At 45.4% G+C, this 20,245-nt stretch overlaps 1 protein-coding gene across 1 annotated transcript; it reads left to right on the forward strand.

Annotated features, from left to right (window-relative positions):
- Positions 1–417: 417 nt before the first annotated feature.
- Positions 418–7,839, forward strand: LOC142251829 (uncharacterized). Its single transcript, XM_075324877.1, has 8 exons — positions 418–487; positions 1,833–1,939; positions 2,011–2,088; positions 2,169–2,246; positions 2,346–2,559; positions 2,640–2,796; positions 2,926–3,074; positions 7,817–7,839. The coding sequence occupies exons 1-8, from the start codon at positions 418–420 to the stop codon at positions 7,837–7,839; spliced, it is 876 nt and encodes a 291-aa protein (XP_075180992.1).
- The last annotated feature ends 12,406 nt before the right edge of the window (positions 7,840–20,245 follow it).

Below are 20,245 nucleotides of genomic sequence, written 5' to 3' on the forward strand. Positions count from 1 at the left end.
CACTAGTGGAGAATGAAGAACAGATTGAAGAAGGAAATGAGAGCAGATTTTTTTTTTTTCTTCACCAATCTTTAATGGCATTGTTCACTGATAAAAATAAAAAAACCCGCATAAAACGCAGTGAACAAAAATGCAGCCAATTCGCGGTAAAAACGCATGCGGTTTTTTTGTGCGTTTTTAGCGGCCAGAAACGCAGCATTTTTGATACCAAAAAAAAATTAGGTGCGCACATACTCTTAACCGCAGAGTCTAAAAGAAAAGTGAAGCTGCAGTACCCAAGAATTTCTACTATGTACTGTATGGAGCTGTGTTTTTCTGGCTATGTAAAGTTCATGGAGTCACAGTAGGTGCTGCAAACAGCAGATCAGAGGGAGTACTTGGTGTTGGTCCTCCATAAACTAATATTGGTGATTAAGGATGAACAGATGCGTGGATGTTCGTTTTCATCCGAACTTTATCCCGGACCTGAGCACAGCTCGTGCGCGATGTGAGATTTGTCCCCCAAAGAGATGAGTTTCAGAACAGCCGGCTGATGTTTCCCACTGGCTGTGCTGAAGTTGTGATGAAGGTCTTAGGCTACTTTCACACATCAGTTTTTTGCCATCAGGTACAATCCGGAAAAAAAAGGATAAAACGGATCCGGTATCGCATCCGGTTTATCCCCATAGACTTGCATTGTAACCGGATTGTACCTGATGGCTTTGCGGTGCATCCGTTTTTTTCCGGATGCGGCAAAATAATTGAATGCGGCGGCCGGATAGAACGTATCATGTAACGTTTTTTTGCCCCTTAAAAAAACCGCATTCTGCCGGATCCGGCGCAATGCGGCATTGTATACAATGGGTGTCTATGCATGCCGGATCCGGCGCAATGCGGTTTAAACCGGATGCGGTGACCGCATCCGGTTTGGTAAACAGAGCATGCGCAAATTTTTTTTTTTCATCATCACAAAACTTATAAAAGGATCCAGCACATTCTACACACCTCCTGCCGTTCGTTCCTGACTTCAACTTCTGCTGTCCTCCAGTCCAGTGCTCCAGGGAAGAGGTAATGTCCACAGTACTGTCCACAGATCACTGTTGTGAGCTGCGTACATGTACTTAGACATTGTTTTTTCTTTTTTTACAGGTGCAGTGTTGCGGGCACAGTTTTGTCAAGCCATTTGCTGTGCCAGTTTGGTTCGGTGCCAGTCTTCAATTGTTGTGGCGGAGAGTGTCCCTGAGGTAATGTCCACAGTACTGTCCACAGATCACTGTTGTGAGCTGCGTACATGTACTTAGACATTGTTTTTTCTTTTTTTACAGGTGCAGTGTTGCGGGCACAGTTTTGTCAAGCCATTTGCTGTGCCAGTTTGGTTCGGTGCCAGTCTTCAATTGTTGTGGCGGAGAGTGTCCCTGAGGTAATGTCCACAGTACTGTCCACAGATCACTGTTGTGAGCTGCGTACATGTACTTAGACATTGTTTTTTCTTTTTTTACAGGTGCAGTGTTGCGGGCACAGTTTTGTCAAGCCATTTGCTGTGCCAGTTTGGTTCGGTGCCAGTCTTCAATTGTTGTGGCGGAGAGTGTCCCTGAGGTAATGTCCACAGTACTGTCCACAGATCACTGTTGTGAGCTGCGTACATGTACTTAGACATTGTTTTTTCTTTTTTTACAGGTGCAGTGTTGCGGGCACAGTTTTGTCAAGCCATTTGCTGTGCCAGTTTGGTTCGGTGCCAGTCTTCAATTGTTGTGGCGGAGAGTGTCCCTGAGGTAATGTCCACAGTACTGTCCACAGATCACTGTTGTGAGCTGCGTACATGTACTTAGACATTGTTTTTTCTTTTTTTACAGGTGCAGTGTTGCGGGCACAGTTTTGTCAAGCCATTTGCTGTGCGAGGCCTGTTATAGAAAAAGATATGTCGTCTTCTGGTAGCCCGCCCTCCGGTTCACAAACTGAGGTATATATTTTTTTTTAGGGTGTTTTTTTAAAAAAAAAAAAAAAATTTTTAAATAAACGACATTTACATAGGTGGCCGAAACATCACAGGAGATGCTGCCAGAAGATGACGGAAGGGGTGGAGAAATACACGGAGCGGGCGGTCAGAGTGTAAGTTTCATACAGGAATTGTTTACCACAGCACACCAAACACATAAGTAAATAATGGTTTTTTTTTTCCTTCACTAAAGGCTTCAACTTCTAGGGCTCACGATAGAGCTCCCCCAAGACCGTCCCAGGGTCGTCGTCGAGGTGGCGGTGGTCTTAGTGTAAGTTTTTTTTTTTTATTTTTTTTTTTTTTTTCATGTCTGTGTGAATTTAGGTATAATTTATTTTTTTTTTAATTTCTTTTTTGTTTCTTTGAACAGGCATCACAGCGTGCTCCCGATTCTGACGGTGAGGAGGCCGGATTTATCAACATCGACCTCCTCATCGATGAAGTTAGAGAGAGGGAGCCGCTGTGGAACATGGCTGACCGCCGCCACGCTGATTCGATCGTAACCCGTCGACTCTGGGACGAGGTATGCCACGCAGCGGTAGAAGGTTGGGGGGAGCTCAATTCTCGTGGCCAGAAGAAACAGCGTAAGTATTCACAGTTCAGTAGGTTATGCTGCAGGATGTAATGTGTTGTATACTAACCACTTTGTGCTTTCCACTTTCAGGTGACAAACTTCAGAAGCGGTGGCGGTCTATCAGGGATCGCTTCAAAAAGGAGTTGAATCAAGAGATGCAGGCCCCGAGTGGATCCGGAGGACGCAGATCGAAGTACCGTTACTTTAGAGCGTTGTCGTTCCTCCGGACAACTATGGTGTGCAGAAGGTAAATATTCCACACAATATGTACAAAGTATAATATTTTATGTCTGTTTTTTTTTGCCTTTTTTTTTTATTCAGTGGCACTGTATAGCAATTAAATTAATTATTGTTTTGTTTTTCCTCTTTTTACCAGCACCGTCTGCAGCACTCAGGAGCCTGCATCGAACCCGACAGGAGCGATCCCTGAACAGTCCGCCACTGGGGAACACAGGCACAGACCCCACTCATCTGAACCTTCCCTTCCATCGACATCTGTCCCATCCACCTGCGCTGGAGCTTCACGTGAGACTTCATTACCTGAAGCTGCTGGTGATGAGATAGCTTTTCCCCTACCCCACCCCTCTGACACTGCTGCCCTCAGTAGAACACCTTTGGGTTCTGGGCGTCAGCGTCATAGGGGTCAGGAAAAGAGCTATGCGCCCGAGTTCTTGCATCTAAATGCAGCCTTCCAGAACGCCATTCAATTATTAGCCGAACAAAATCGTTCATCTTTTAGCTTCATAAATGCCAATATGGAAAAAAATACACACGAATTGTGCACGCGTCTGGACAGGCTGCATTTAGATGCAAGTAAATCACCCAATCATTGTTTTTTTTCAAGCCGTACTAGAGCGCATGGAAAAGCTATCTCCTGACCAGCAGATGCATGTAATGCAAGCCACACGGCAGGCTCTGGCGCAGGTTTCCTCCCAACCACCTCCACCCACCCCTCCTCCAGCACCTGCCCCCCCTCCAGCCATTGTCCCTACTCCCCCTGCTGCCCAGTACCAGCCTGCTGCCCAGTACCAGCCTGCTGACCAGTACCAGCCTGCAGCCCAGTACCAGCCTGCGGCCCAGTACCAGCTCCCAACCACATCTGCCCCTACACTTCCTTCCCACTACCACATCTCGCCTTCCACACCCATCATGACCCCAACTCAAGCCACTAATTCACCCGCCACCTCTTCTGTCTCCCAATCCCTCCACTCCACCCCTCAATCCTTACCAAATCCCATCCCATCTGCTGGTTTCCCTCTTGGTTTCTCAACCACACCTTCACCTTCTGTTACTTCCCCACCACCACCACCAACACCACTTTCCACCCTCAATACTCCAACTGTGCGTGTGTTCCCACCTGTCAGCCCCTCCAGTACTATCTCCACCCCAAGCCCAAGATATACCAATTTATAATTTATGTATGTAATAAAAATAAAAGTTTTTTGTTGAAAAGTATTTATTTGTTCTTGTTTTTTTTGGGGGGTAATATTATTTTGCAAGTTAAGTTAATAATAAAGGTAATACAAAAACATAACATGTTGTAATTTGACGGTGTAAAAATTACAAATTTTTAAAGCGAGTGAAAGATTAAAATTAACAAGGTTAACAAGATATTTTTTAATTTATTTTTAACTATGTTTATTTGTTATAAAACTAAACAAAAATCTTATACCATTTGATCTTGCCAATCTACTCTACCTTCTGGGGACACAAAATAGTCAGCATATTTGTCACGGATTGTTGAACAGGCAACACTACTCCTAAATCCAGGACTGGTGTAGTCAGTCAAAGAGGTGGATTCCAAACTCTGGTCATCCAAGGACAAAGGTTCCTTTGTTAAAACAAAATTGTGCAGTACCACACATGCTTTCACTATTTCATCAACAGTTTCAATGTTTAAATTAATGGCTGTTAACAACACTCGCCATTTGCTGGTTAGTATCCCAAAGGAGCATTCCACCATTCTTCTGGCTCTGGATAATCTGTAATTATATATTTTTTGTGTTTGCGTCAATCCACGGCTTGCATATGGCTTCAATAGATGTTGGGAGAGTTGAAAGGCTTCGTCGGCCACAAAAACAAAGGGCATTGGGGGCTCACATGTGCCAGGAAGAGGTCTTGCAGGAGGGAAATCAAAAGTATTCCCATAGATTCGCCGCCCCATTGGGGACATTTTAAAGACCTGCGAGTCATTGGATCTCCCATATGCGCCAATGTCCACTGAGATAAATTTGTAGTCCGCATCCGTTATTGCCATTAGGACAATTGAGAAATACTTTTTATAATTGTAGTATTCTGACCCCGAAGCAGCAGGTTTCACAATTCTTATATGTTTGCCGTCCACTGAGCCAAGGCAATTTGGAAACTGACAAATGTTATAGTATTGTTCAGCAATTGCAAGCCATCTGTCCCTGGTGGGCTGGGGGATGAAATCCTCATGGAGGCAATCCCACAAGGCTTGGCAAGTGTCTCTAATGATTCCCGAGATGGTGGAAATTCCTAGTCGAAACTGGTAGTGGAGGGACGAAAGCGACTCTCCAGTTGCAAGGAATCTGTAAAGGAAAGACAATAATTATAAAAAAAATAATAGCAAACACATTACAGTTAAAAGTCAATTTACAGGAGGATACAGTTCGAAAAAAAAAAACTTACCTAAGCGTAACCAGCAAACGCTCCTCGGGTGTTATAGAGTAACGGCAGAAGGTGTCCGTTTTACGTATGTTGTCCGCAACAAGGCCAAGGAGGACGTCAAAATTATTCACTGCCATCCGGACATAGCTTGTGAATTTTTCATGGTTTCCACGGAGCTCCAGGTATAGGGTTGAAAACACCCCACGTGTCAGTCTCTGGGCAGTCAGGGGATGGATCCAAAAGCGTCGATGTCGCTGACGCCTCAGTCGCTGTCGCTCCTTTTCTCTGACGATGATAGCCAAGCGATTTGCCTCAAATATAAAATCTGCAGTGATCTTTGTGTAATTTGCAAGAATAGCATCCATGGTTTCTGATTGTCTCTGTCTTCATTCTGTAATATATGCTTCAAAATACTGTATATATACTATATTTTCCCAATAGCCAATCAGAATACGGAACTCGTTAATTGTTTGTTTAGTGTTTAAAAAACGGATCCGTAAAAAAACGGACATAACGGATGCAAAACGGATGCAAACCGGACACACCGGATCCGTTTTTTTCCGGATCCGTTCACAACGGATCCGCTTAAAACCGGATCCGGTGGGTCCGGTTTGCTCCGGTTTGCACAACAAAACCGGAAACGTTGGATACGGCAAAAAAAAGGACTGTACCTGAATACAGAAAACTGATGTGTGAAAGTAGCCTTACTCTGGCCTGATGAGGAGGTGGGCTCTGACAGCAGTGTGCAAACCACCCCTGTCTTGTTGTCACTCAGCACATTGCCTGAAGAAATGCCATGCCAGGGAGCTCCTTTGAGCTAGCTTTGGTGTGCTCATTTCCTTAATGCAATAGCAGCCAGCATACTGGCTAGGGACCGGCCACTGTGCTTTTGCACCCTGCTCCCTCTTTTGCTGTGCTATTGGGTCAGCGTGACCACCTCCGAACTGTACATGTCACTCTGATGGCATTCGCTCGATGTGGGGTCTAGAACCTCCTCCATCCCTGCATCATCTTCCACCCGCTTCTCACCCCTGCCCTCTGTGCCATTCTGCAGAAAGCTACAGTAGCTGGCACCAGTGTTTCATCATCCTCAGAGATGTGCTGCCTTGGTCTGCTGACCATGCGCACTAAGGCCTAAGACACACGGCATGAAAATCAGTGCGAGTGGAGTGCGATAAAAAAATCACACTCCTGTCCTGTCCCTCACTGGTGGCAGGGTGAGGTGGAATCAGCCCCACACTGGGTCAACTCTCTGTGGGAGAGAAGAGACCTGATCACCACTGATGTCCTAGGCTTCCTGGAGGCCTAGAATGTTTTTGATGAGCCGAGTCGTTTCACCTCTCCTGTGTCCTCTCTTCTGCAGCTGCGTCAAGGAGTTCAGACTGTGGGTCAGTATTTGATTCAATTTGGCACCTATTCCTCAGAACTAGTATGAAATAATCAGGCGCTTGTGACCGCCTTTTGGGAACGTCTACCCGGAAGGACTAAGGATGAATTGGCAAGCCGTGATATTTCCGCTAAGCTGCATGATCTGATTTCTTTGTCTACCAGGGTCGATCTCAGGTTCCAGGAATGATCTATGGAGGTGACACATGAAAGGGGACCAATATACCTGGCTCCATCTGAGACTGGCATGTTTATCAGTCTCCAGTTCCTGCTTCTGGGACAAAAAGTGGGGGAGTTGGAGTGGGCACTGCCTATACTATAATAAGGAGACCTTGCAAGTACTACAGAGAAGTACAAGAAAAAATAGGATAAAGTGCTATGTACTGCACTGATCCTTAAATTAACCACAAATAATGTATATTAATAGATGTAGGCTACACACAAGTTGCATATATGTTCTACAAAACGAGATCACCTAAAAGTCTTAAGAAGTGCATAACTTTTATTGTATCAAAAACGTGCTAATATACAGAATAAAAACATTTAAAGGACCAAAAGATAAACCACTAAGGGTATGTGCGCACGTTGCTTTTTACCTGCTTTTTACCTGCTTTTTTGCTGCTTTTTCTTCTGCGCTGTTTAATGCCAAAATGGATGTGTTCTTCTATTCAAGCAAAGTCTATGGGAATTTGGGTTTCTTGTTCACACTATGTTGTTCAAAATGCTGCCTTTTTGAGGCAGAATTTTGGTCAAAAACTCAGCTTTGCAGTGCAAAACCCAAATGGCAAAAACAATTGACATGTTGCTTCTTTGAAAAGCTGAGTTTTTGACCAAAGTTCTGCCACAAAAAGGCAGCATTTTGAACAACATAGTGTGAACAAGAAACCCAAATTCCCATAGACTTTGCTTGAATAGAAGAACACATCCATTTTGGCATTAAACAGCGCAGAAGAAAAAGCAGCAAAAAAGCAGGTAAAAAGCAGGTAAAAAGCAACGTGCGCACATACCCTTAGAGTTGTAAAACCATAGTGGAACCAATTCCTCCAAGACAATCAAGTTGTAACATCCTAATAAACGTAGTAGTTCAATAGCTCAGTAACAATAGTGAGAATCCACATATAATATGCAGTATTTAGTTACCAAGTGACCAAAGCATTTTCTCTGAGAAAGCCACACAGATGGTGGCGTAACGCGTGGGGCACCATCTTTCTGTTACCGTCTCATCCTTTATGGCCTCTCTTTATTTTTAGGATGGCTGTTTGAAGTATTCTAATTTAGTCTATTGGTCACTTGGTAACTAAATACTGAGAAGAGGCACCAGACCCGGAGAATGGAGACACCCATTTGACCAGTCTGCACTTCACCGCCCGTAAGGTGAGTATTATAAAGTGATTTTTATGTTCTACACAGCGGCCTGGTCTCTTACACACAGCATGTTAGTAATGCTGTATATAAGAACCTACTGGTGGTGGCCGCAGCTTATAGTCGTCAAATCTGGTGACAGGTTCCCTTTAAGTTTCTTTATTAACCTCTTGACCACCCGGCGATTTTCCGTTTTTTTTTCCTCCCCTTCTAACAAGAGCCATAACGTTTTTAATTTTTCTTCCAATATAATCATATGAGGGCATATTTTTTTGCGGGACGAGTTGTACTTTTGAATGACACCAAAAAAATTCCAAGTGCTGTGAAACTGCAAAAAAAGTGCAATTCCACAATTGTTTGGAGGGGTTTATTTACCATGTTCACTATATGGTAAAACTGACAGTATCTGCTTCTTTCTCTCCCAAAATTGATCAGTCATTATCAAAAGTCTCACTTCTAAGGCTGGAAACACACTTATTCGTGTAAAATCGGTCCGAGTTGAATGAAAAAAAGTCGGCCGATTTTAGTTCACGTTAAGATTAGTATACTATGCAACTGCAATACGATCTTGTGAATTTTATCATGATTGCAGTGCGTGTGTAATGCGTGTTTGATGCGTATGGGATGCATTTTTCCAAATAAAAATTTAAATAAATTAAATCATTTAGACATGTCTAACGCTCATGCAAATGATCCAGCCCCCACGTGGCTCAAGGGAACAGTAGCTATTTTTGATCTCACAGCTAAACTGCATGCTGCTAAACATTGTTCCATTATCCTTTATTGATCAAATAAATTTATCATGTCTTCACATTTGACATTAAATACAACAGAGAACGCATGTGAACGTTGTGGAGCGTGTGTGTTCCTTTATTTTACACGCTTGCATAGAGAATCTTTGCAGAGACTCGCGCGAGAAAGTCTCCAAAACGCAGTATGCTGCGATTTTTATTTTTTTTATTTTTTTTTTCTCAGTCCGATTTGGACTGAGAAAAAAATTGCAGATAGGAGCTGCCTCACTGTTTAACATGTGTCCGAGTGCAATGCGAGAATTACTCGCATTGCACTCATCCGAGAAAATCAAGTGAGAAGCCGGCCTAAGGTAAAATCTGTATTCAGTGAAGACTTTTCTATTACTGAGATAGGAGGTGGCAGCTGTTACTAAGGAGATTCTATGTAGATAGGAGGGAAGAGGAGCAGAACTCTGCCTGTAGCCTCTGCCTCTAGCTCCTCCCTCTGCCTCTAGCTCCTCCCTCTGCCTCTAGCCTCTGCCTCTAGCCCCTCCCTCTGCCTCTAGCCCCTCCCTCTGCATCTAGCCCATCCCACTGCCTCTAGCTCCTCCCACTGCCTCTAGCTCCTCCCACTGCCTCTAGCTCCTCCCACTGCCTCTAGCTCTTCTCGCTGCCTCTAGCTCCTCCCTCTTCTATCTACATAGAATCTCATCAGCACCAACTGCTATCTCCTATCTCAGTAATGGAAAAGTCTTCACTGCATACAGATTTTACCTCAAAACTGAGACTTTTGATGTTGACTGATCAATTCTAGGGAGAAAGAAGCAAATTTGTCTGATAAGATATATTACAAAGTTGCTTATTTTCATCTGTATTTTGACTTATGAAATAAAAATTAAAATGATGGTTATGCTTCACGTTTAGTGATTTCTAGCGAATAGTCAACATAATAGAAAGAGACCTTTCCTACAATTGAGCTCCAAGGAGATAAGAAATATTGTGCCGGATATCAATATTGTCTCTTTGCACCATATAAATAATTACATATCCATATCCCAGGACTAAGAAGTGGCAATTTCCTTGCTGTCTCTCATTCTAAAAAGCCATTATTGGTAGGTCATATCCAGGTATGGAGTCAGTCCTTGGATTGAACACATAGAAATGACACATTAAAGGGCGCTTTACACGCTACAATAAATCTTACGATGCCGGATGTGCGTCACTGACAACGTGACCCCGCCCACACATCGTAAGTATGATTGTAGCGTGTGAAACCTCCGTGCAATTGCGATTGAACGAAAATCCGTTCATCGCATGCACGTCGTTCATTTATCAAAGATTGAACGTGCAGTTGTGCAATGTTCCCGAGGCAGCACACATCGCAGTGTGTGACACCCCGGGAACAATGAACGACAGCTTACCTCCGTCCGCGGCTCCCACCGACAATGCAGAAGGAAGGAGGTGGGCGGGATATTTACGTCCCTCTAATCTCCGCCCCTCCGCTTCTATTGGCCGGCTGCCGCGTGACGTCGCTGTGACGCCGAACGTCCCTCCCACTCTAGGAAGTGGATGTTCGCCGCCCACAGCGAGGTCGTATGGACGGGTAAGTACGTGTGACAGCTTTTAATCGTTTGTGCGGCACATTCAACAAATTGAACGTGCCGTACATACGATGGGGGCGGTTACGATCGCATACGATGTCGTATGCAAAATCGTAACATGTAAAGCAGGCTTTAGACCCAACCATTTCCTGGAAAACTGCTATTGAAAAAGTCTTTCAGGTAGAAATGAGCAAACTGATTTGATAGGACTCAAATTTTGGTAAAATTGTTAAGATTAGCTGAACTGAATTTGAACAATTTGTGATTCATTTACTATAATTCACCTACGCTGGTCCCTATGATTTTCCACACTGCAAAAAAATTGCATCAGTTGCAGGACAATCAGGTGTGGCCGGGCTGTTTCCCTATGATGCCTTGTAACTATCACATCAATGGATTTCTAACTTTAAACTTTGCATTTAATCCTCTCCTCAATGCACCTGTTCATACCTGTCATTTTTTAAGATATTAAATCTTCAAAACAGGTTCCCTTTAGCTCTGTAGCTGCCTCACAAAGCTTGTATGTCACACAAAATATTAATTTTTTACAATGTGGGAACTTTGGTTCAAAAAGAAAAAGTTGATTCTATGATAGAAAAAATGTATGGTAAAAGAGAAAGTTTGGTAATATAAAATCAAAAATATATACAGTATATCCCAAACGTGAGTACACCCCTCACATTTTTGTAAATATTTTATTATATCTTTTCATGGGACAACACTGGAGATATGACACTTTGATACAATGTAAAGTAGTCAGTGTACAGCTTGTATAATAGTGTAAATTTGGTGCCCTCTAAATAACTAAACACATAGCCATTAATGTCAAAACCACTGGCAACAAAAGTGAGTACTCCCCTAAGAGAAAATGACCAAATTGTGCGCAATTAACCATTTTCCCCTCCCCCTGGTGTCATGTGACTCATTAGTGTTACAATGTCTCAGGTGCGAATGGGGAGCAAGTGTGTTACATTTGGTGTTATCGCTCACACATGTTCTCATACTGGAAGTTCAACATGGCATCTAATGGCTTATAATTCTCTGAGGATCTGAAAAAAATAATTCTTGCTCTACATAAAAATGGCCAAGGCTATAAGAAGATTGCCAGCACCCTAAAACTGAGCTGTAGCAAGGTAGCCAGGACCATATAACGGTTTAACTAGACAGGTGCCTTTTGGGACAGGCCTCACCATGGTCGACCAAAGAAATTGAGTGAACGTGCTCAGCGTCATATCCAGAGGTTGTCTTTTTAAAATAGACGTATGTGTAGTGCCCCTGAGATTGGTCACTACAGGGTATATCATTATATCCTTCCTGGGCAGGAAGAGGTTAACCCGGTAAGTTTACACACACCTCACATAGCTCATCTAAACACAGTCAGGAAGTGACTCAGCCAGTTCCTAGCAGACCCAAGCACTAGGGGAACTCCAGGTCACCATAACAACGATCTGGATCCTTGCAAAGGTGGGGGGCAGAAGTTGGAGTAAGTTACAAAGCAGACAGGAAGTCGAGTTCAGTTCCAGTCAGACAGAGACAGAGCAGACATGCTGTGGAGCAGTTCCCTGAGGGGTTGCTTCCAGGCTCAGGAAGGCAGAACAGAACCGACCTCCAGGAGTCTCCTGCAGGGGGGAGCCAGCCAGACCGGGGCTAGTAACACCTGGAAGGACGAGACCCGGTACTAGTAATCGTGGGCTAAAGGAGTACAGTTGCCAGGTAGAGTACGGTGTGAGTACTCACGGGACTAAGCACAGGCAGGGTACAAAGCCCTAGTTCAGGAAGACGCTTCAAGCTCACCTGATAAGAATCTGCCTGGTGAGGGGACCATCAAGGACTTCCCCCGACGTTTCCAGGGCACAGCAGCAAAGAGGAAACCTGGGGAACAGGGACAGAGGTCCAACCCAATAGAGGTTCAAGCTGCCTGCAATACGGGCAAAGACAGAGAGCGAGAGAGAGAGCAGGAGGGGACCCCCAGAACGCTTCAGGCCATGAGGACCCACCAAATACAGAGTTGTGCACGGAGGAGAAAGCCCACTGATTATCAGACCGGACTGGACCTCAGACCTACCCGGGATCGACCGGAGTCTCTGACGGCGATGACCAGCACCTGGGGCACGATACCATCTTAACCAGAGAATAAAAGCATCTGGAACAAGCACCCGGTGACTCTGTGAATAAATGCTGCCAATGCGCTTCCATGGACTGCCGCCCCGTTCCCACCAACTTCCAGGGGTAATCCCGTTCCGCCTGTGGGGAGCGATACCATCCTGGCTGCACCCAACACCTGGCCCGGAGAGAGACTATGCAGCGGCAGCTAATTCCTGGCCGCACACCACGGGTGGCTCTGCGAAGCATTAACCATTCCCATATAACACCGCCCTGGGAGAGGAAAAGTCGCAGGAAGGGTCTGCGGTGGAGGAGGCCGTGACCCAGTTACCATTGCAACCAGCGACATGCTTCCCAGGGACCCGTCGCCCTCCTTCCATCCCCATTTACACTGGACACCTGTTTGTTTGTTTGTTTGTCTTTTCATGTAGCCGACGGGGCCACGGAGCTGGGTCAGGCCAGTCACAGCAACCCCAAGAAACCACTAACCTTGTAACGAGTACCCTAAGGCCCTGTGGGGCGCTACATACAGTCATATGAAAAAGTTTGGGCACCCCTATTAATGTTAACCTTTTTTCTTTATACCAATTTGGGTTTTTGCAACAGCTATTTCCGTTTCATATATCTAATAACTGATGGACTGAGTAATATTTCTGGATTGAAATGAGGTTTATTGTACTAACAGAAAATGTGCAATCTGCATTTAAACAAAATTTGACCACTGCAAAAGTATGGGCACCCTTATCAATTTCTTGATTTGAACACTCCTAACTACTTTTTACTGACTTACTAAAACACTAAATTGGTTTTGTAACCTCATTGAGCTTTGAACTTCATAGGCAGGTGTATCCAATCATGAGAAAAGGTATTTAAGGTGGCCACTTGCATGTTGTTCTCCTATTTGAATCTCCTATGAAGAGTGGCATCATGGGCTCCTCAAAACAACTCTCAAATGATCTGAAAACAAAGATTATTCAACATAGTTGTTCAGGGGAAGGATACAAAAAGTTGTCTCAGAGATTTAAACTGTCAGTTTCCACTGTGAGGAACATAGTAAGGAAATGGAAGAACACAGGTAAAGTTCTTGTTAAGCCCAGAAGTGGCAGGCCAAGAAAAATATCAGAAAGGCAGAGAAGAAGAATGGTGAGAACAGTCAAGGACAATCCACAGACCACCTCCAAAGACCTGCAGCATCATCTTGTTGCAGATGGTGTCAATGTGGATCGGTCAACAATACAGCGCACTTTGCACAAGGAGAAGCTGTATGGGAGAGTGATGCGATAGAAGCCGTTTCTGCAAGCACGCCACAAACAGAGTCGCCTGAGGTATGCAAAAGCACATTTGGACAAGCCAGTTACATTTCGGAAGAAGGTCTTGTGGACTAAAGGAAACAAAGATTGAGTTGTTTGGTCATACAAAAAGGCGTTATGCATGGAGGCAAAAAAACACGGCATTCCAAGAAAAGCACTTGCTACCCACAGTAAAATTTGGTGGAGGTTCCATCATGCTTTGGGGCTGTGTGGCCAATGCCGGCACCGGAAATCTTGTTAAAGTTGAGGGTCGCATTGATTCAACTCAGTATCAGCAGATTCTTGACAATAATGTGCAAGAATCAGTGACGAAGTTGAAGTTACGCAGGGGATGGATATTTCAGAAAGACAATGATCCAAAACACCACTCCAAATCTACTCAGGCATTCATGCAGAGGAACAATTACAATGTTCTGGAATGGCCATCCCAGTCCCCAGACCTGAATATCATTGAATATCTGTGGGATGATTTGAAGCGTGCTGTCCATGCTCGGCGACCATTAAACTGAACTGGAATTGTTTTGTAAACAGGAATGGTCAAATCTACCTTCATCCAGGATCCAGGAACTCATTAAAAGCTACAAGAAGCGACTAGAGGCTGTTATTTTTGCAAAAGGAGGATCTATAAAATATTAATGTCACTTATATGTTGAGGTGCCCATACTTTTGCACCAGTCAAATTTAGTTTAAATGCGGATTGCACATTTTCTGAAATATTACTGAGTCCATCAGTTATTAGATATATGAAACTGAAATAACTGTTGCAAAAACCCAGATTGTTATAAAGAAAAAAGGTTAACATTAATAGGGGTGCCCAAACTTTTTCATATGACTGTATCAGTGCTGCAGAGGTTACAGAGGTGGGGGTGAGGGGGTCAGCCTGTCAGTGCTCAGACAATATGCCACACACTGCATCACATTAATCTGCATGGCTGTCTTCCCAAAAGGAAGCTTGTTCTAAAGATGATGCACAAGAAAGCCCAAGCAGACTAAAGATATGGATTACTTGAACCATGTCCTGTGGTTTGATGAGACCAAGATTAACTTATTTGGTTCAGATGGCATCAAGCGTGTGTGGCAGCAACCATTGAGGAGTACAAAGACAAGTGTCTCTTGCCTACAGTCGAACAAGGTGGTGGGAATGTCATGGATTAGCATGAGTGGACTGCATGAGTGCTGCCGGCTGTGGGGACTACAGTTCATTGAGGGAGCCATGAATGCCAACATGTACTGTGACATACTGAAACAGAGCATGATCCCCTCCCTTTGAATACTGCCTTGTGGCCTAGTTTTTAAACATAACGGCCCCAAGCATACCACCAAGACGACCACTGCCTTGCTAAAGAAACTGAGGGTAAAGGTGCTGAACTGGCTAGGCATGTCTCCAGACAAAATTATATTGAGCATGTGAAGGACATCCTCAAACGGAAGGTGGAGGAACACAAGGTGTCTCTCATCCACAGGTCTGTGATGTTGTCATGGAGGATGGAAGAGGATCCAGTGGCTCCTGTGAAGCTCTAGTGAACTCCATACCCAAGAGCGTTAAGGCAGTGCTTGTAAATAATGGTCACACCAAATATTCACACTTTCAGCACAATTTAACCATTTTCACTTAGGCTATGTGCGCATGTTGCGTTCTCTGCAGTACAGAAAAGAACGCACCCTCTGGCAGACTGGACACTGCGTCTGTAAAAAAAAAATGCATCCACAACGCATGCATTTTGGATGCTTTTTCCATGCATTTTGCATGCGTTTTGGATGCATTTTTGACAGTGCATTCCCCCGGCAATTCAGCTCTGCTACATGCCGGCTGACAGCAGACACAGACATAGCCGGGCGATGAGAATGAACTCGGGTGAACTTCACCCGATTTCATTGTCATCCCGCGGCTCTGTCTGTGTCACGTCCTGATTAGCGGTCACCCATGAAGGATTCACCGGTGACCGCTAATCCCCTGAGTGACTGAAGTGAGCAGCGCGATTAGCGGTACCGTCACTCATCTTCACCGCACACATCCCGACATTACCACCTACATCCCCGCACATATCCCGACATTACCCACTACATCACCGCACACATCCCGATACTACAGCCCTCATCATCCCCGCACACATCCTGACCCTACAGCCCTCATCATCCCCGCACACATCCTGACCCTACAGCCCTCATCATCCCCGCACACATCCTGACACTACAGCTCTCATCATCACCGCACACATCTCGACACTACAGCCCTCATCATTCCCGCACACATCCCGACACTACAGCCCTCATTATCACCGCACACACACCGGCACTACCGCACCCATCATCCCTGCACACGCAGGCACTACCGCACCCATCATCACCGCACATACACACCGGCATTACCTCAGTGACGTCCCCACTGACAGTGCAATTCACTTCAGTTGCTGCGTGGAGCTCACTGGAGCGGCCGTGTTCTACTGCTGCTCCTGTCAGCTTCATGTAGCAGAGCTGGATGTGTCGCGAGACCTATGTGGATTACGCCGGACCTGGAGGGGTATTTGGGGATTTTAATAAAGTGGTGAAAGAGGGTGGGTTTTTTTGTCTTTTATTCCAAATAAAGGATTTTTTCGGGTGTGTGTGTTTATTTACTTTCACTTACAGGTTAATCATGGAATGTGTCTCATAGACGCCTGCCATGATTAACCTAGGACTTAATGGCAGCTATGGGCTGCTGCCATTAACTCCTTATTACCCCGTTTGCCACCGCACCAGGGCAATTCGGGATGAGCCGGGTAGAGTCCCGGGACTGTGGCATCTAAAGGATGCGGCAATTCCGGGCGGCTGCTGGCTGATATTGTTAGGCTGGGGGGCTCCCATAATGTGGAGCTCCCCATCCTGAGATTACCAGCCTTCAGCCGTGTGGCTTTACCCTGGCTGGTATCAAAATTTGGGGAACCGCACGTCGGTTTTTTTTTTTTATTATTTATTTATTTTACTGCACGATATAGACCCGCCCACCGGCGGCAATGATTGGTTGCAGTGAGACAGCTGTCACTCAGTGTGGGGGCGTGTCTGACTGCAATCAATCATAGGCGCCGGTGGGCGGGGAAAGCAGGGAATACCAGATTGAATAATGAGCGGCCGGCATTTTCAAAAGAGGAAAAGCCGCCGGAGCAGTGTGACAGCCGTGCAGCGCTGCGCCGGTGATCGGGGATCGGTGAGTATGAGAGAGGGGGAGAGACTGACCGACGGACAGAGAGAGGGACAGACAGAGAGAGAGACAGACAGACAGAGCAACCAACTGACAGAGAAAGAGACCGACTGACAGACAGAGGGAAATTCACCGACATCCACAGACAGAGATTGACCGACATTGAAGACCTGTGTTTTGTTTGTCAAAAAAGCATGCAGAACGCAACGAAAATGCAGTCCAAGTGCATTTTGGTTGCGTTTTGACCCACATCATTGATTTCACTGGGTGGAGAACGCAGCTACAACGCACAAAAGAAGTGACATGCTGCTTTTTTTTCCGCAGCGATTTTGGGCATCCAAAACGCTGCGTTTACAAACGCAGCGTGTGCATTGATTTTTCGGCTTTCTCATGGACTTTACTGGGGAAGCTGAATGCATGCAATTTGGCACTGAAAACGCTGCAGTTCAAAACGCAGAATTTCCGCGGAGAAAAGAACGCAACGTGCGCACATAGCCTTAAGGGGGCTTTACACGCTGCGACATCGCTAATGCGGAGTCGTTGGGGTCACGGAATTTGTGACGCACATCCGGCCGCATTAGCGATGCCGTTGCGTGTGACACCGATTAAGCGATTTTGCATCGTTGCAAAAACGTGCAAAATCGCTAATCGGCGACATGGGGGTCCATTCTTAAAAATCGTTACTGCAGCAGTAACGAAGTTGGTCCTCGTTCCTGCGGCAGCACACATCGCTGCGTGTGACACCGCAGGAACGAGGAAGCTCTCCTTACCTGCCTCCCGGCTGCTATGCAGAAGGAAGGAGGTGGGCGGGATGTTACGTCCCGCTCATCTCCGTCCCTCCGCTGGTATTGGGCGGCGGTTCAGTGATGCTTCAGTGACGTCGCTGTGACGCCGCACGGACCGCCCCCTTAGAAAGGAGGCGGTTCGCCGGTCACAGCGACGTCGCCGGACAGGTAAGTATGTGTGACGGCTCTGGGCGATGTTGTGCGGCACGGGCAGCGATTTGCCCGTGTCGTGCAACAGATGGGGGCGGGTACCCACACTAGCGATATCGGGACCGATATCGCAGTGTGTAAAGTAGCCTTTAGGTCTGTACTCACATTTGTTGCAAACAGTTTAGATACTACATGCGCACGCTGCAGTTTTTTTCTACACACAAACTGCAACCAAAACTGCACCTTGTCAGAGAGAGCCTGGAAATATCCCAAAAAACCGCTTGTAAAGTAGATGCGTTTTTGATGCGTTTTTAGCGCGGTTTTGATGCGTTTTTGGTGCGTTTTTGTCATTGCGTTTTTTTAAAGGAGAAACAAAATATGATAGGAAAGGATAATGGATAGATAGCTAGAATAGATGATAGATAAGAACATATAGATTAGATTAGAAGACAACAGAAAGAATACATAGAAAGAAATAACAGCTTGGTTAGCTTTTTTTTTGTTTTTATTTTTTGGGGGTATAAAAAATAACATGGGGTCCCCCCATTTTTCATATCCAGCACAGTAACAGCAGCAGCTGCAGGCTGCAACCCTCAGCTCTCTGCTGTACCTTGGCTGGTTATGAAAAATAGAGGGGATCCCTCACTTTTTTTTTTTTTTTAATTATTTGATTTATTTATTTATTTATTTAAAAAAATGACGTGGGATCCCCTCATTTTTCTAATACTAGCCAAGGTGCAACAGACAACTGGGGGCTGATATTATTAGGGTGGGAAGGGCCATCGTTATGTGGCCCTTTCCAGCCTAACAATAGCAGCCCACAGTCGCCCCAGAAGTGGCGCATCCATAAGATACGCCAATTCTGGTGCTGGACCCGGCTCTTCCTGTTGCCCTGGTGCGGTGGCCTTCGGGGTAATAAAGAGTTAATGGCAGCAGCCCATAGCTGCCACTAAGCCCTAGGTTAGTGATGTCCTGCATCTAAGAGACCCCCCACATCACTAAACTGTAAGTGAAAATAACCAAAAACAGCGACAAACAGCCTGTCGCTCCATAGCTGGAGTCCTCCAGCTGTCTCAGCAAACCACCCGGGTGACTGAAGTGAGCAGTGCGATCGGCGGTGCCGTCACTCAGGTGTTTGCTGTTACAGCTCGAGTCCTCCACCGCTGATAGAGCGACTCTCTTCAGTGCTGTACGATTTAGACATGCCCACCGGCGGCTTTGATTGGTTACAGTCAGACAGCTGTCACTCAGCATGGGGGCTTGTGTGACTGTAACCAATCACAGATGGGGGAGGAGTCAATATGCATGAGGCCAATGAGCGGGTGGTGAAGAGGATGAGAGGCAGGGGAGCAGTCTAACAGCCGGTGATCGGTGAGTATGTACTGCTTGGGGAGAAAGAGAGAGAGAGTGCAAAAGAGACAGAGACACCGACATAGGCACTGACACTGACACGGCACCGACACTGACATGGGCACGGGCACCGACACAGACACTGACACTGGCACTGGCACAGGCACCGACACTGACACAGCACCGACACTGACATGACGCCAACACTCACGGACACGGGCACGGGCACCACACTGACACTGACGCAGCACCGACACTGACACGGGCACCGACACACGTACACGACACACGGACACCGGCATGTCAAAATCACTCCAGCATTGATTTTGTCATTCTGGAACTAAGTTGGTGAGCTGCGTTTTTGTTGACAAAACCACAGGTAAAACGCATGCGAAATGCATGCCAAATGCACCAATTTGATAGCATGCATTTTTCCTTGCGTTTTTTTATGCCCTCATTGATTTCAATGGGTGACAAATGTTGACAAAAACGCAAGAAAGAATGAGCATGCTGCATCTTTTTTGTCACAAACTTTTGACAAAAAAAACGCTGACAAAAAACTGCAATGTGTGCATAGCAAATCTGACTTCTCATAGACTTTGCTAGGAAATCAGATGTCAGAAAGTTTTGACAACAAAACTGCACCAAAAAACGCGGCAAAAACGCAACAAAAAACACAGCGTGCGCATGTAACTTAGGCTACATGCGCTGCGCACGCTGCATCTTTTTGTGTTCACAAACTGCAGCCAAAATACAGCCAAAACTGCACCTTGCCAGAGAGAGCCTGGAAATGTCACAAAAAATGCTTGTAATTGTAGGTGCGTTTTCGGTGCTTTTTCATTTTCATAACATGCGTTTTTGCTGCGTTTTTGTGACAAATGTTGACAAAAACGCAGAAAGAATGAACATGCTGCATTTTTTTGTCACAAACTTTTGACAAATAAAACGCTGACAAATAAACTGCAATGTGCGCATGACAAATCTGACTTCTCATAGACTTTGCTGGGAAGTTAAATGTCAGAAAGTTCTGACAACAAAACTGCAGCCAAAAATGCAGCAAAAAACGCAGCGTGCGCATGTAGCCTTAGGGAACACTAGCATAGATAAAG

Source organism: Anomaloglossus baeobatrachus, chromosome 9 (genome assembly GCF_048569485.1).
Source record: "Anomaloglossus baeobatrachus isolate aAnoBae1 chromosome 9, aAnoBae1.hap1, whole genome shotgun sequence".
NCBI lineage: Eukaryota > Metazoa > Chordata > Amphibia > Anura > Aromobatidae > Anomaloglossus > Anomaloglossus baeobatrachus.

What these genes read in the sequence shown, in the direction of transcription:
- LOC142251829 (XM_075324877.1), top strand. Translation starts at nt 418, where the DNA reads ATGAACAGATGCGTGGATGTTCGTTTTCATCCGAACTTTATCCCGGAC. An exon ending in CCTCCGGTTCACAAACTGAG is followed by an intron (nt 1,940 to 2,010) that starts GTATATATTTTT and finishes ACATTTACATAG; the next exon opens with GTGGCCGAAACATCACAGGA. An exon ending in GAGGTGGCGGTGGTCTTAGT is followed by an intron (nt 2,247 to 2,345) that starts GTAAGTTTTTTT and finishes TTCTTTGAACAG; the next exon opens with GCATCACAGCGTGCTCCCGA.